This window comes from Anabrus simplex, chromosome 13 (genome assembly GCF_040414725.1).
Source record: "Anabrus simplex isolate iqAnaSimp1 chromosome 13, ASM4041472v1, whole genome shotgun sequence".
Taxonomy (NCBI): domain Eukaryota; kingdom Metazoa; phylum Arthropoda; class Insecta; order Orthoptera; family Tettigoniidae; genus Anabrus; species Anabrus simplex.
Window position 1 is genome coordinate 54,039,615 of NC_090277.1, and position 18,408 is coordinate 54,058,022.

General features: G+C 40.9%; 1 protein-coding gene across 2 annotated transcripts in view; it reads left to right on the forward strand.

The window, feature by feature from the left end:
- The window catches only part of LOC136884695 (uncharacterized), a 348,446-nt gene that overhangs the window by 289,659 nt on the left and 40,379 nt on the right, over positions 1-18,408 (forward strand). For both annotated transcript variants that reach the window (XM_068230002.1, XM_067156971.2), the window contains exon 3: positions 682-753. In XM_068230002.1, the coding sequence (XP_068086103.1) occupies positions 691-753 (63 nt within the window). In that variant the 5' untranslated portion in view covers positions 682-690. The remainder of the gene's footprint in view (positions 1-681; positions 754-18,408) is intronic.

Genomic DNA, 18,408 nt, shown 5'->3' on the forward strand with positions numbered 1-18,408 from the left:
GTCCCGGGTTCGATTCCCGGTCGAGTCGGGGATTTTAACCATCATTGGTTAATTCCATTGGCTCGAGAGTTGGGTGTTTGTGCTGTCCCCAACATCCCTGAAACTCGCACTCGGCACATAACACTATCCTCCACCACAATAATACGCAGTTACCTACACATGGCAGATGCCGCCCACCCTCATCGGAGGATCTGCCTTACAAGGGCTGCACTCGACTAAAAATACCCACACGAAATTATTACTATTTCTTCAACTATGCTGTGATTCATTTGGGTCATTGGGGCCATTGCTGTCATAACTATTAAAAATATAGGTTAGGGGAAGTTGGACAGATATACAACTTCGTCATGAAAATCATTCGATCTTACATAAATCTCGCAGAATATTTATTTATTTATTTATTTATTTATTTATTTATTTATTTATTTATTTATTTATTTATTTATTTATTTATTTATTTATTTATTTATTTATTTATTTCCTGTTTGATTTCTTTTCTGATTTTTTTCAGCATTACATGATGTGTGATGAACTTCATTTTGATAAAGTAAATGAAAGACCACGTCTACATCAGACGATTTTCCATCTCTAAGGAAGATACACATTATGGATTTTTAAAACAGCATGGTATTTATTTTGCCTCAATCAACATTTTTATAACACAATGATGTCTTCTTTCAGGATTAAAGAATGGCGTCGCCCGAGTGCTTACGCCGTAGTCAGTTCCTAGGAGTTTGGCTTCTTATAATTCAGGTAAGGATCCTTAAATACGTACATTCGTAAGCAGGACCAATAGTGATGTGACTAAAAATTATGTTCAAAGTCCTGTGATACACTGATATAAATTTACTGCGGCAATACTTAAATATTTCCATCGCCACCCACGGACATTGCTTATTTTTTTCCTGTACTACTTATCCAAGGCTGTGTCCATAATAATCAGAAACTTCTACAGATCCTGATTCCCTCCCATTCATCTGTAATTTCTTCTCCGAATGACTGTTTGATTTATTTTACCACTTGATTTGCAAACAAAATGAAATTACGGGGAACTGCTACACTACGCCGTTCCTTTCTGAATGATGATAATAATAATAGTAATATCCGCCTCTGTGGTGTAGTGGTTAGCGTAATTAGCTGTCACACCCGAGGTCCGGGTTCGATTCCCGGCTCTGCCACGAAATTTGAAAAGTGGTACGAGGGCTGAAACGCGGTCCACTCAGCCTCGGGAGGTCAACTGAGTAGAGATGTGTTCGATTCCCACCTCAGCCATCCTGGAAGTGGTTTTCCGTGTTTCCCACTTCTCCTCCAGGCAAATACCGGGATGGTACCTAACTTAAGGCCACGGCCGCTTCCTTCCCTCTTCCTTGCCTGTCCCATCCAATCTCCCCATCCCTCCACAAGGCCCCTGTTCAGCATAGCAGGTGAGGCCGCCTGGGTGAGGTACTGGTCATTCTCCCCAGTTCTATCCCCGACCCAAAAGTCTGAATCTCCAGGACACTGCCCTTGAGGCGGTAGAGGTGGAATCTCTCGCTAAGTCCGAGGGAAAAACCGACCCTGGAGGGTAAACAGATTACGAATGAACGAATAATAATAATAATAATAATAATAATAATAATAATAATAATAATAATAATAATAATAAACAACAAGCAACAATAATATGGCTGTCATGGTTAAAATGGTGTTGTGAAATCGATGTCACTATTTACAGATAAACCTTCTTAAATATTTTAAATACTGTAGCCTCCGTGGCTCAGGCAGCAGCACGCCGGCCGCTCACTGCTAAGTTCTGTGGTTCAAATCCTGGTCACTCCAATTATTTATTTACTGTTTGCTTTCATTTTTCTGATTTTTTTCAACATCACGTGATGAGGGATAAACTTAATTTCTTCTTCTTCTTCTTCTTCTTTATCCGTTTTGACTCCAGGGTCAGTTTTTCCCTCGGACTCAGCGAGGGATCCCACCTCTACCGCCTCAAGAGCAGTATCCTGGAGCTTCAGACTCTGGGTCAGCGACACAACTGGAGAGGATGACCAGTGCCTCGCCCAAGCGGCCTCACCTGCTATGCTGAACAGGGGCCTTGCGGAGGGATGGGACGATTGGAAGGGATAGACAAGGAAGAGGGAAGGAAGTGGCCGTGGTTTTAAGTTAGGTACCATCCAGGCATTTGCCTGAAGGAGAAGTGTGAAACCACGGAAAACCACTTCCAGGATGGCTGAGGTGGTAATCGAACCCACCTCTATTCAGTTGACCTCCCGAGGCTGAGTGGACCCCGTTCCAGCCCTCGTACCACTTTTCAAATTTCGTGGCAGAGCCGGGAATCGAACCCGGGCCTCCGGGGATGGCAGCTAATCACACTAACCACTACACCACAGAGACGGCGAACTTAATTTATTGCTGGACAAAATGGAGGTGGGACAGGTTTTTCTTCGGGTACCCCGGTGTTCCCTGTCATCTTTCAGTCCAGCAATGCTCTCCAGTATCATTTCATTACACCAGGGGAGTGCGACAGGCTTCGGCAGCCGGCACAATTCCTATCCTCGCCGCTAGATGGATCCATTCCTAACCTGGATGAAACTGAAAACAGGCGGTGGATTTTCATTTTCATTTGAAATATTGGGGAGATTTCTACCTACTTAGATTCCCTCTAAAAAGACCTAAAGTTTGAAATACTCCGTGAAATCTAACGAGGGGAGAAAATTAGGATTCAGTCATGGTTAAAAGCCGCACCGTCAAAACAGTGAGTCTGCCCGGTGTGTATCACTGGCTCCTACCCATGTATCCACAACACTGCACCTGTGCGTGTTCCAACAGAATGCCTAATGCTACAGGCGATCCCGTCTTAGAGCTGTCTGCCCGTCATGCTAGCTTGATGAAAGGTTTGCCTATCCCCAGGCGCTCAACGGTTTGATAATTCCATCTGAGACGCAGACAGTGCCCCGAAGCGAAGTTCAGTTTTAATTGCAATGTTTAACACGTTGTGGCTAGCGTGGCGTTGGACTTCAAACGATGCATATTTAACTACATATGAACACACGATCAGCATATTGTTGGACAAGTTCTCTAATAAACCTTAATTTATAACATCCGCCACCTTGAAATGCCACACAGCGAGTGTGCGTTGGACGGGAAGTGAAAGGAATAATTACATTAGCCAGATAGACTTAACGTATAGACATACAGTAAATCCGCTGTTATTGCATTTAAGAGATCATAATACTTTACTTCATCCAGCTTTCAAATTCCCTGCAGAAAGGGTTGTAGGCAAATAATAGATGTCTAATTTTAGAGTACGTTATGCTAGCATTACACGCCACAGCTTCGACCCCGATTGTTTTAAAAGTAAAGGCTATGGATTGTATTTAATAACGATTTACTCATCGATGGCAGGAATTAATCATAGCTTAGTGTCGTATAAATAAAAGCTAATTTGGTATTCAAACATTGCACAAATTTAGTGTCGACAACAATAAATTGATAAGAATAAGTCGAAATTCAAAAAAATGCAGAAATTGTGTTTTAGGCATTTATAAGCAGGTGTTGTATTTTATTTCTTGCCAGAGAAAATCGAAACAGGATATAAATTTCGAATATACTGTTATCCAACCCTTTGCACCCCCTTGTAAGTCTAATTTCGAAAAAATCAGAAATTGTATGTTAGGTATTTATACGAAGAATGTTTTAGTTCAAAAACGAAGTTGTATTTTATTTCCTGTAAATTACCTGTTCAACTATTCGCACCCCTTGCAAGTCGAATTAGAAAAAATGCCAAAATTTATTTTAGGAGTTTATATGAATAATGCTTTGGTGCAAGAACGGATTTGTGAGATAATAAAAAAGTTAAATTGCGAATATACCCTCATTTTAACACTTAAAAAATGTGATAAAACCCTTCCTTAGCACTCCCTTACACACGTATATGGGCATATCCGAAAACGTTCATAACGCCATCTGTAATGGTATCGGCTGGGCATTTCTGAGTCACTCGGTCAGGACAATTTTTTTTATACAACATAACTTTTAAATGCAGTATGTACCGTGTTTCTGTGCATATAGTACGTAATGTCCGTACTTAAAGGTAGAATCTGGGGGGAAATACAGATGATTATTTTCATTAAATATACAGGATTATGAATGGGCACAAGAAATTCTTAAATATGTTGTAAGTAAAAGCAAATCTGTTACTGTAGAATAGTGTGAAGAATACTTGAATGACCCTATGTGTTGAAGGAACTTCTGGATCAATCAGTAATGTTCTCTCTTCGAGAGCTGCTTCTTCAACTTTGTCTTAAAATCTTATTCATTTTCTTCTTTCTTCTTCTCTAGGACATGGCTCATATATTTCTTATTCTTTACTTATTCTTCTTAACATATTATTAAGTTGTTTTTCGTCGCACCGACAGAGATAGGTCGTATGGTGACGATGGGATAGGTAAGAGCTATGAGTGGGAAGGAAGCGGCCTTGCACTTGATTAAAGAACAGTCCCAGCATTTGCCTGGTGTAACAATGGGAAACTACGAAAAACCATCTTCAGGGCTGCCGAAAGTAGGGTTCAAACCCACGATCTCCGGAATGCTATTTCACAGCTGCGCACCTCTAAGGTATTATTATTATTATTATTATTATTATTATTATTATTATTATTATTATTATTATTATTATTATTATTATTATTATTATTTATTGCGTTCCTTTCCTTTTTCTTGACTTCATCTCCTTGTTTTTCTTCATCTAGTTGAGAACTTACTCTTCGTCTTCTTTTTATCCTTCTCCTGGACATCTTCATCTCCAACTTCTCCTTTACGTCTTATTTCTTCGTACACTTCATCTTCTTACTTCTGCTGCTTTATTAACTGGTATGTTTCACGCTGTCGGTAGACATTAGCAGACGAATGTCCGGCTCCATGGCTAAGTGGTTAGCGTGCTGGTCTTTGGTCACAGGAGTCCCGGGTTCGATTCCCGGCAGGGTCGGGAATTTTAACCTTCATTGGTTAATTTCGCTGGCACGGGGGCTGGGTGTATGTGTCGTCATCATCATCATTTCATCCTCATCACGACGCGCAGGTCACCTACGGGTGTCAAATCAAGAGACCTGCATCTGGCAAGCCGAACATGTCCTCGGACAATTCCGGCACTAAAAGCCATACGCCATTTCATTTTCAGCAGACGAATAAGCTTGAACTGAGTTTTAAGTAGGAAGGAACATAATATGAAGATAAAGTTGGAATTGTGGCCAAACGTAGTTTATAAGAAGAGAAAAATATTAGAATGATTTATCACGGGATATATTCGATAGATTTCCAACTCCTTTGAAATTATTTCAGAAAAGTTTAGAGCAAATATCTGATAGGGAATCTGCCACCGGGATGGCATCCCTAAATGTAGATCAGTGATAACTGACTGGGTAATTCATTAAATAGTCTACTTTTCGTTATCTTGTTAATTGAGGCTGACTGTAAAAAATCAAGTGTCCCAAGAGAGTCTTAAACTCGTCACTCAGCTGGAATCGAACTCAGAACTAATGGACCACAAGCGTCGCGGACGTATTCGGATTCAAGCTTGTGCATTAACCCTCTGCTATCAAAGAAATAATTTCTCGTCATTCCTGTGAGTCAGTGAAGCGTGTAGAAAAACATCCATTCCCACTCCTTTATGAGTTACGATGCGCTGCTGGACCTGTCATAAACAACACACGCCATGGCTACAACTAGCTCCGCTTGTCTTGCTACACAAGTAACGAATTTCAGTTGAGAGATTACAGGTACAGATACAATCGGAAAATAATGGTCGAACTTTGGAGAAGCTACATTTACCTGACCCACGATGATAGTGGAACACCAATGACACAACATAATATATTAAGCTACTTTAATTTTGTGGTGTCGATGGTAGGTTATCAGCCTGTATGCCAACGACTGAAAGAATAAAACGAAGCAATCATGAAGATTAATGTAACTATTTTTATGGTAGACAGAGACATGAGACCTCTAAGACTGTGAGTTTGCATTTCAGTTGCCCCTCGTGAATTGGCCGAGATTCGAACTATTACGCCGCACGTCCTTCTATTCTACACATTGTTCCTCTAACTTGGACTCACCATCACGATCTGGACATCTACGTGGTCTCTCATATAAACTAAGACCGAACGCACAGTGTTTGTACTGTGCGCTACGACAGCTGCCTCAGCCGAACTTATTTCGCACGCGGCCGCCCTGCTTTAAGCGTGTATACTGATCTCATGAAAGATGGTGGAAGTGTCGTCCGTCCTGCCTTATACAGGCACTGTATCTGGTAACCACATTCTGGATGGCACGAGCGAGTTGTGCCACTGTAATGTTTCTGATTTCATTCATTCTTTCAGTTTACCCCGCAGGTAAAAATTACACACTCTTAGATCTGGAGAACGAGGGGGAAATCGACCAGCAACGATCACTCTGTCTACAAACACTTTAGAGATTATAAGAAGGAAATCTTCTGCTGTATAAGTAGGGGCTGAATCTTGTTGAAACCATCCACGCGATTTTTCTTCTTCCATTAACCGACGGAAGAACGGTGTCAAAATGTCTATCAATCAATACTGATCTGCATTTAGGGCAGTCGCCCAGGTGGCACATTCCCTATCTGTTGCTTTCCTAGCCTTTTCCGAAATGATTTCAAAGAAATTGGAAATTTATTGAACATCTCCCTTGGTAAGTTATTCCAATCCCTAACTCCCCTTCCTATAAATGAATATTTGCCCCAGTTTGTCCTCTTGAATTCCAACTTTATCTTCATATTGTGATCTTTCCTACTTTTATAGACGCCATTCAAACCTATTCGTCTACTAATGTCAATCCACGCCATCTCTCCGCTGACAGCTCGGAACATACCACTTAGTCGAGCAGTTCTTCTTCTTTCTCTCAATTCTTCCCAACCCAAACATTGCAACATTTTAGTAACGCTACTCTTTTGTCGGAAATCACCCAGAACAAATCGAGCTGCTTTTCTTTGGATTTTTCCAGTTCTTGAATCAGGTAATCCTGGTGAGGGTCCCATACACTGGAACCATACTCTAGTTGGGGTCTTACCAGAGACTTACATGCACTCTCCTTTACATCCTTACTACAACCCCTAAACACCCTCATAACCATGTGCAGAGATCGGTACCCTTTATTTACAATCCCATTTATGTGATTACCCTAATGAAGATCTTTCCTTATATTAACACCTAGATACTTACAATGATCCCCAAAAGGAACTTTCACCCCATCAACGCAGTAATTAAAACTGAGAGGACTTTTCCTATTTGTGAAACTCACAACCTGACTTTTAGCCCCGTTTATCAACATCTGCTGTCATCTTGGTACCCCTCTGCATTTACTGTCGTTTCAAAGATAATAGACGCAATTAATCGTCTTGCACTAACAACACACCAAACACCAATCTTCCTGCCATAATGAGGGATTTCATAAACACCATTAGGATTTTCTGCATACCAATAGCGAGAGTTATGACTGTTCACACGACCATTAAGATGAAACCACAACTTTTATACACAAAAATTCGGTGTTGCCATGATAACTGTCTCAACATGTTAACAGCTGAGATTCAGACTGGCGACTGATGCTTGCAAGGTCAAGAACTATGCGCGCGCCTCTCATACTGCAGCTTACGTCTCGGAGAGTAAAAACACCACTTCAGTCTTACTTTATATGAAAGACTATGTATCTTCTACTTCTTATTCCAGACCTGTTTGGACTGTTCTAATTTTTTTCTATTCTCTTGATGGGCCTAAAAGTACTTCAGTCATTATGTTTGAATTCTTAGCATCTCTTTCTTCTGATCTTTCTTTTCTGGTCTTTCCTGTTATACTACACAGGAACTTCATATTCGTTGGTTTGCAATCTGCTCTTGTTTTTATACAGTAATTAATGTTAAATTTTTAATGAATTCTTTCATACCTTCTTTTCCTTAGTGTTCATTCCGCTTCATTGCTGGGTCCGGTTCTTTCCGCTTCACTCTCCCCATCTCCTGTTCCTTCGCGTTGTTTGGAGTTACGCCAACCAAGAACATGTCCTCCTTCAGAGTATCGAGCCATCGTGTCTTTGGCCACACTCATGGTCGACTGTCCCGGTCCTCACTGTTTTAGCAATCGAGGCGAGTTTTCCAGCGTTTAATTGACCGCGCAAGTCTTGCCCAGTTTCGCTGGCAGCCATGATATCATCGGCATAAACCAGTGTCCAACAGTGTGGAGTCTGCAGTTCAGCAGCTATGGGGTCTAGACACAGGATAAACAGAAGCGGACACAAAGCCGATCCTTGAGGAATACCAACGTGGATATTAAACGTCGCGGAGTTTCTTGCAGCGCATCGGACCTGGCTGAAAACATTGGGGTATAGAATATGACTCCATCGAACCTTAACTTCTGGTAATCCTACGCGTATATCAGGTTGTGTGGCACTCTTTCGGACGCCTTTTCAAGTTCCAGATGATAAGATAAAATTAATTATTTCCTTGAGTACTGATGAAAAATTTTCCGTTCGAAGACCATACAGTCCTGAATCGGGATGCCAATCAGGCAAAATCGCTGTCAGCATTGAGGAACTCATCCCACCGACGCACCAGGTTAAAGATCCCCTTGTAGTAAATTTTTTGCTAGTTGCTTTACGTCGCACCGACACAGATAGGTCTTACGGCGACGATGGGACAGGAAAGGGCTAGGAGTGGAAAGAAAGCGGCCGTGGCCTTAAATAAGGTACAGCCCCAGCATTTGACTGGTGTGAAAATGGAAAACCACGGAAAACCATTTTCAGGGCTGCCGACAGTGCCCTTGTGGTAAAACACTGTGTCCTGCTGCGTAAAGAAGTTCGTAACCACCTGTTGCACATCCTCGCCCAACAGGAAGCGTCGACCCTTCAAGGCCTTTTTGAGGGGACCGAAGCCGTGTTAATTGCATGGGGAGAGAATAGTTGTCCACCAGTCTACCCTTATCGTCTCATCCACCGCCCACTTGTTGTTGTCCGTAATGGATGAGGCTGGCCCCGAAGATCGAACAGTGTCTTGTGTCGAACCGTGATCCGCACGGAACTTGGTGCACCATTCCACAACGTTGGTTTTTGACAGACATGCTGCCCCATACACAGTCTTCATTCTCCTATGGATGTCCACCGGTATTTGACCTTCGGCAGCCAAGAAAAGAATAACAGCGCGTTGGTCCTGTTTGGACGTATTTGATAATAAAGTCGCCATAGTTAATGTGGCCGCATTTAGCGCACGCACCCCGGCACGACACAACTGCCACACTAATCCCTTTTCCTACATATCCGAGCTTATATACCCGCATCGCAGTTGCGCTACCTTGCATGTCCGCAGCAGCAACGCCCTCAAATGGAAACTTTTTGATCACGCCTCATATTTTGTGAATAAACAGGTTTATATCAGCTTACATATTTGTTGTTGTTCATAATTTCCCTTTTTATTTTATTTGTTCCATTAGTTAGTTTGCTGAATTTAAACCTGGAAAATTCCAGCATTTGATACATTCATATTTTAACATCCATTTCTCCATTTGTAAATATCACTTCTATCTCAAAACGCTGCGTTGATTGAGTAATGAGTCTATGAACAGGATAGCATGCAGAGCTGCATTAAACCAATGTGCTAACCTTTTCATTTCTACGTAAATACTTCATCCTACAACTACTCTTATCTGCTTAACATACATACCTTAGTAATAATAATAATAATAATAATAATAATAATAATAATAATAATAATAATAATAATAATAATACAGTCGCTTAAGTGCGGCCAGTATCCAGTATTCGGGAGATAGTAGGTTCGAACCCCACTGTCGGCAGCCCTCAAAATGGTTTTCCGTGATTTCCCATTTTCACACCAGGCAAATGCTGGGGCTGTACCTTAATTAAGGCCACGGCCGCTTCCTTCCCACTCCTAGCCCTTTCCTGTTCCATCGTCGCCATAAGACCTATCTGCGTCGGTGCGACGTGAAGCAACTAGCAAATAATAATAATAATAATAATAATAATAATAATAATAATAATAATAATAATAATAATAATAATAATAATAATAATATTTGGGAGAAATTATCCAGCCCTCTGGTTTAAACCGCGAAGCAATTAAAGAAAGAATTTCCAAATTACAGAAAGCATACAGGATCACTTGGAACAGGTATAATAAAAATTCAATATCCCGGAATGCAAAACTTAGACACTATAATACACTGATCAAACCTGAAGCATTATATGCCTCAGAAACCTTAATCATTGGTGGCGGATCTTTAACCAAAGACATTGAGAAACAAGAAAGGAAAATTTTACGAAAATTTTTTGGCCCAGTTTGTATAGGTGGAATATGGAGAAAAAAAATCATCCCAGGAGATATGTCATTGTGAAAAAATTTCTCACACTTTTCGGAAAAGACGATTGAAATTTTATGGACACATTATCAGAATGAACACTATCAGGCTAACTAAAAGAATTCTCAACCTGGCCCTTTCATTAAGAACCAAGAACAGCTGGCTTCTTGAAATTGAAACAAATCTCCAGGAAATCAACACCTCAGAAGACATTGTACAGGACAGATGTAAATTCAGAACAAAAATGGACAATCACCGCTTTGAAGACAAACTCAACACCAGAGCTACTATAACCTGGACAGAAGAACGAAGGAAGAAGCTCAGCGAGAGGATGAAGAGATTTGGGGAGGAAAAGAAGGCCAACACATCAGTTAAGCAAGTTCAACCGTGCTCCTGAGTAGGGCATAACGATGTAAAAAAAAAAAATGTTATTTGCTTTACGTAGCACTAACTACGTTTACGGTTTTTGGCAACGCCGAGTTGCGGGAATTTAGTCCCGCAGGAGTTCTTTAACGTGTCTTTAAATCTACCGACACGAGACTGCCATATTTGAGAACCTTCAAATGCCACCTGACTGAGCCAGGATCGAACCTGCCAAGTTGTGGCCAGAAGGCCAGCGCCTCAACTGTCTGAGCCACTCAGGCCGGCTCATGCTTTACTCTACCACTTCCGTTCTTACTGTCTACACTTCCCTCAAAAATCAAGTCTTGGGTGTCTTAGGATTTTTCTCTCCACGAACCTACTACGCTGGCGTAGCAGGAGGAGAGGTGATACTCCCACGTGGCGCGTCCCAGGTGGCGGATAGGAGGGTCCTAACCGGCTTGCCGGCGGACTTGAGGGAAATAAAATACCTCTCGCGGACCAAACACACAACCCCCTGTGGGTGGGGGACGCAGATGAATACACCCACGGTATCCTCTCCCTGTCGTAAGAGGCGACTAAAAGGGGCGACCAAGGGATGATTGGATTAGAACCATGAAACTACTCGTGATTAGTACCACCATGCGGGGAACATCATGGGTCGCTATTACTTGCGCGTAGTACCACTATGTTAGGTACCAAATAGGTTTGTGATTAGTAGCACGCAGGAGCACCGCGCGGTCAGGCTTTTACGGTACCTGTGATTAGTAGCACTATATGAGCGACACCAGGGTTCTGGCTTGCCTATGATTAATACCCACTGGAACACCACGGGATAGTACGAGTCCCTGTGGTTAGTACACTTATGTGATGAAAACCATAGGTTTACATTGCCTGTAAATGGCGCCGCTATGTGCGGAACACCATAGGTCTGTATTATATGTGCGAATTTCATAACCTGTCAGTAGTACCATAATGTGTGTAATACCGCGAGTCTACGATACTTTTGATTAGTACCACACCATGACAGATACCATGGTTCTACTTTCCAAGCTATAAGTACCATTATGAGAGGCCGATAATCTATATTTTGGACCCCTTTAGCTTGCAAGCCTCACCGATTCAGTATTGAGCTATAGAAGCAGTCCCTTGGTCAGTATTACTCTTGTTTTCCGTCAGTTTCTGAGACTGAGGCATTGCGGGTCGTCTCCACTGATTGTGTTAACTTTATATCCATCCGTTCATTTTTTGTCCTCACGCTTTGAATTCTTGTCAGTGGAGGATTTTGGATTTTTTTTCATTGCATTTCGTCTCATTTCGTACCATCAAGGGCCGATGACCTAGATGTTAGGCCCCTTAAAACAACAAGCATCATCATCATCATCATCAGGATTTATCTCATTATTCTATCTTCTTCTCGTCAAATTTAGCCAAATTGGTCTCTTCCCACCAAAACGATTCAGTGTCTCCTCATTCGTGATTCGATATACCCATGTCACCTTCAGCATTCTTCTGTAACACCACATTTCCAAAGCTTCCGTTCTCCTTTCTGTTGTTCATGTTTCACTTCCATACACAGCCACACGACACAAGAAATCCTTCTAAACATCTTTCTAATTCCTCTATCACTGTTTGAAATGAGGAACTTTCTTTTCTGAGAAAAAAAGATCTTAGTTCCATTTATGCGTTCCTTACTTCCGCCATCGTTAGTTATTTTACAACCCAATTAACAATATTCATCTACTTTCTTTAAAAACTTTGTCTTAACTAATATTTCCTGCATCACCCTGACTTCGTGTCCTCGGGAGTTAGTTACGGCTGTAGTTACCCATTGCTTTCAGTCGTGTAGCAGTATCAACACATCTAAGCCATGTCATGTATTATTACAAAGCCATATCAATCATCCAGAATGCCACCCTTGCAACTTCTGAAAGGCTGCTACCCCACTTCCGATCAAACCATTCCTTAGTCTGGTCTCTCGATAGATCCCCATTCGATATGGTTGCACCTACGGCTCGGCTATGTGCTTCACTGGGACGACCGGCTGTTCAATATGCATCCGATAGTTGCTTCTTTTGCTAGTTCTTTTACGTCGCACCGACACAGGGGAGGTCTTGCGGCGACGATGGGACAGGAAAGGGCTGGGAGTGGGAAGGAAGCGGCCGTGGCCATAATTAAGGTATAGCCCCAGCATTTGCCTGGTGTGAAAATGGGAGACCACGGAAAACCATTTTCAGGGCTGCCAACAGTGGGGTTCGAACCTACTATCTCCCGAATACTGGATACTGGCCGCACTTAAGCGACTGCAGCTATCGGTGATAGTTCCTTATCCTTACTCAAACGCACAACACGACTTGCGAAGAATACGCTGCTAGATGGCAGCACCAACAAGCTCTAGATTTCGCAGGAATCCAGGTACCGTACACGCACCTTTTAGCGATACATGGACACCCAAGTGCTGAATAGGTCGACATCGGGTATCTTCGAGATTCGTATTGGCAACCTTTGAAACACAAGCTATGAATCGCTTATGCATCGCTGTGCGACATCTGGCGTACACTTTACGTACTAGTACTGTTACTGTTTCCACAGCAAAGCCAGACTATAGAATTCATGCTGGGAACAAGATTCGCATCGAGAAATGTTACATAATGTGTGTATGACACAGTTGTTGGCTTTAGATAATAAAGGTTTAGAAAATTCATATCGATCGATCATATTATCGATTCAATTCAGATTTCATTTCCATTCAGTTGTCAGTATTACCGGAACCGGGAGAGCTCCCTCCTTACTCCTCCTACCCGTGCAAAGAAATATCGCTGAAAGGTGCGCAGACTATAGATAAGCACATAAGTGAACCAAACATGACTTTAATTCTCCATCACCAAATTTCTTTAACATCGAAGTATTTGTTCTACTCTTGTCCGTCACATGACGAATAACATATAATTCAGCCTTCAAAACTTGCTGGGGCCGATGACCTTCAATGTTAGGCCCCTTAAAACAATAATTATCATCATCATCATCAACACTTGCTGAACCAGGAGAAAAAGCTCATTTCCTTGCAATACCTTCACCATGAAGTAGGCAGACGGAATCGTAAATTTCTTCGTCAATTCATGAATTATTAAGCACAAGAATTTATTGGCGACTTGAGAGTTTATTCCTATTTCTTCTGTATAGACTTCCTCTGTTTCGATATGTCCATAGAATCTGTCCTCTTCTTTATTGCAGAGCAGCCGCAATTTAACTGCCATTTCGTCGCAAATAAGAGAGAGAACTTTCTTCAGATCATTCAAATTAATGACTTCTGCTTGCAATCCTTCCTCTATTAGCAGTGTCTGTTCCAGACTTCATCGTTCTTGGATACCTATCCAATATATTACGTGAAGGTGACTGTATGAATTTTGATCTCGGCCCATATTCGTAATGTTTGGGAGAAGCACTCCGCCAACAAATACAGTGCCCTTTATTACACCATTTTCACTGAAAAGAAGTACAGTTTGTACCCTGTTTTCCGTTATTTCATTCCGGCACGACTATTTGGAGCTGCCACCTACCGTGGGTATTTGTAAACGCAGTCTTTCATTTATTGCCATGTCAGAATGTTGTAATGAGCAGGCAGTAAAAACTGCCCACAGCCGTCTCAAGATTGAGACGGCGGTGAAACAGCCATAGGATGTATATCGAGTAGGCGGTGACTGGCTCGCAGAAGCCTCCCCACCGCGGCAACGTCACATCAAAATCAAATCAAAATCTCTTTATTTGCAAATGAGGTGTCTACCTCGGTGGCAAATGGTACACTAAAATACATTATTGTCAAGCACTAAATTTTAAATTAACAAGAGAATTTTTTTTTCTAGAATACAATAATATACAATTTATGCTAACAATTGTTTTCTATTAAACAAACAGATCATCCTTAATAAATTTATATTGTTTACAAAATTCTACTTATAATATCTCCTATACTTACAAACATAGTCAACTCATACACAGTGTGTGGAATTACTTCAAATAATACTATGCAACTGGTATAAGATTAAAATTTACATTGCATTTATTTACTTTTTTTTTTACCCATTTTGGAACCTAAGTAGCATAACGACCTGCTGCGTCTTAACCAGAGCCCCCTTTTGCCACCACTTTTCAGAGTTCCTGAAGGGCCTTCACAACTACCGTAGCGGTCCCAGGGCCCTCGAAGTCCCCACTGTACTTCACCCCTACAGACAGTCCCCTACTTTGGCTGTCCAAACTCCACGGACCAGGGGATGGAATTAATTTTTTTTAACACACATATTTTATTTACAATAACCTGCACTGGTCGAATGCCCTCTAACATGTCATTTTTTCCCTGTTGTTGTTTATTCTCTTCTTGAATACCTGTACAGATTTTGGAAAAGGACCAAACACTACACCTGGTAAACTGTTCCACTCCTTCACGCCCTTCCCAATGAATGAAAATTTACCCCAGTCGCTTCTGCTAAAATTCCTTCTAATTTTATACTTGTGGTCAGTTCTGCCAATATAATTATTTTCCAACTGAAGCCTCTCACGGATTTCTCCCCATGCTTCTTCTCCTGTATAGGCTCTATATAATCCTATAAGTCTAGTTTTCTCCCTTCTCGTACTTAAAGTTTCCCACCCAAGTTCCTCTAACATTTCTGATACACTACTGTTTCTCCTGAAATCCCCTGTTACAAATCTTGCTGCTTTCCTCTGCACACTATCTAGTCCTTTTATTAGGTATTCTTGGTGGGGATCCCAAACACTGTTTGCATATTCCAATAATGGACGAACCATACTTAAGTAACTTTTTTCTTTTAATTCTTTGTTGCATCCTTTAAGTAGCCTCATTATGACATGTAACGATCTGTATGCTTTCCCAATAATGTCATCAACATGATTCGCAAGAGAGGCTTAAAACGCTACAAACTACTAAACACTAAATTTAACTTTTAAAACCTAAATTCTTAGTTTTAAAATGCTAAAATCTGCTCTACCGTCTCTAACACCCACAGTCAGTGGACCAGTCAATTCCTAAAAACAACCTCTCATAGCCCGTGTCTGAGAGGTCAGTGTTTATGTGCAGGTGAGGTCATTGACATAGGATGAGTTGTGCTAACACTACCCTGACCATGCCCTGTGGTATGCAGTGCCCACATCGCTCGGACAGGGCGTGGTCCAAGGACGTCAGGAATCCACTAAAACACGTGTCTTCAGAATGGAATTGGATCACACTCGGAGAAGCTACACCAATGTTTGCTAAAAAAGATTTGGTTGCTATGCCTAATACGAATCGAGCTGTTAATGAGAGGAAACTGCCACACAGAAGAAATTTTAAATTTCTGTGTTTCTTTCATAAAAAGTATAATAAACATTAGAATTAGTGATGGTAAAATTAGGTAGAGTATTATTATTATTATTATTATTATTATTATTATTATTATTATTATTATTATTATTATTATTATTATTTCGAATGGGCCACCAGAGGACCACGTGCCAATTTAAATTCATTCTTCTTTGTTCTTTCCTTTTCTTCCAGTACGCTTTCATCTGTTCACTGTGTTTCTTCTTTTTGTCTTCAGACCACTTTGAACCAGTCTTTTTTACTTTCCTACCTTGGAATCCTTCTATTTTCAATACTTTTCCCGAAAGCCTTCTCTATTATTTATTTCTTCTGTTGTTATATTGTTTTTTTCTAAACCCTTTCTTACTTCATTGACCCAGCTTGTCGTTGATTTCTTACCCCACAAATATCTGAAAATCTTACTGGTTAATCTACTCTCTTGCATTCGATATAAATGTCCAAGAAACATAAGTCTCCTTTTCCTCATTACATCTGATATATTTTCTATTTTTTTTATATATTTCAGCATTACTTCGTAATTTTCAACCTTCTGCTGTGTTTTGTGGGCCTAATATTTTCCTCATGATTCGCCTTTCTAGTATTTCTAGTTTATCTAAATTATATTATTATTATTATTATTATTATTATTATTATTATTATTATTATTATTATTATTATTATTGTTGTTGTTGTTGTACTATGAGTAAGGCCTCGCCGTCAAGTAAAATTAGCGCATTTTCCTACTGTGCACTCATTTCTAGTAAAAACTGAGAACTTTGTGAAATTATAGAAGTTTTTCCTCCGAGGACCGGATGTGTCTGATATCTATGTTTTAGAGCAATCGTGGGTTCAGATTCCAATACCTGTCATGGGGAATGTTTGTATTTGGATGTTGAAAAAATTGTTGACGTTCTATTGTTTTATTTTAATTATCCGAAGTTATCAAAACTGTCATTAAATTAATCCGTACCGGGCGAGTTGGCCGTGCAGTTAGGGGCGCGCAACTGTGAGTTTGCATCCGGGAGATAGTGGATTCGAACCCCATTGCCAGCAGCCCTGAAGATAGTTTTCCGTGGTTTCTCATTTTCACACCAGGCAAATTCTGGGGCTGTACTTTAATTAAGGCCACGGCCGTTTTCTTCCCACTTCTAGGCTTTTGCTATCCCATCGTCGCCATAAGACCTATCTGTGTCGCGACGTAAAGCCAGTTGTATAAAAAAAAGGTAATCCGTCTATCAAATGGCTTAATATGAAGTTGATTTTCCTATCCCTTGGGCCAATAAAAAGGGGTTTTACTAGAAACATCTAGCTTATTCGGCCGAACCCCTATGTAAAGGTGAATCGATAGTGCGGCAGCGTTATTCTGTGTTCCACCTGACGGGGGAGAGAGGAGATCTCTTTCAGGAGATGCTAATAATAATGTTATTTGCTTTACGTCCCACTAACTACTCTTTTACGGTTTTTGGAGACGCCGAGGTGCCGGAATTTAGTACCGCAGGAGTTCTTTTAAGTCCCAGTAAATCTACCGACACAAGGCTGACGTATTTGAGCACCTTCAAATACCACCGGACAGAGCCAGGATCGAACCTGCCAATTTGGGGTTAGAATCTAAGTGAAAGTACTGCGTGTGAAGCTATAGTTGGACCCACGAGTGTTGGAGTCAGATATTGGAGCGGCGAAAGCAGCAACTACAAAGTACACTCCGTTGCCATAGTTACCTCCACGTAAGTGTTAAATAAAACATGTAGGCCTAATTCAATTCAATAAATGTTCACACGTTCCTAAGCTCGTGCTAATAATTCCAACATTTAAAACAGAAAACGTCATTGCAGGTAAATATTAGATTTCATAATCACCAATAAAATCAGCAGTTTCTGACTATAACCTCAACAAATGCACATGTTAAATACAGAATAAAAATGTACAGATAACCACTAATTAACTTACAAAACATTAAACTAACAATTAAAATAATATTCAGACAACAAACACGAAAATACATAAAGCAGCACAGTTCATACCACTCTGAATAATATCACAAAAGTGACCGAGAGCAAGCCAATCCACGTGGCGATAGCTTCCTTAAATGTGGCATCGCTGTTATCGTTGCCATAGCAACAGACCATTTTCGAGCAGCGTTAGTCAACTTTTTCTCGCCGTTGGCGCTAAACGTCAGACTCGAACTCTCGTGGGCCTCAGTATAGGACAGATTTCTACGTTCCCCTTAGTATGTAATTACTAGGTCGACGGCTTTATCCTCAAACAAAATGTAGGTTTTCTCGTTTCTAAATGAAATATAACTTTCCTTTCAATCTTCGAACTTTCATATAT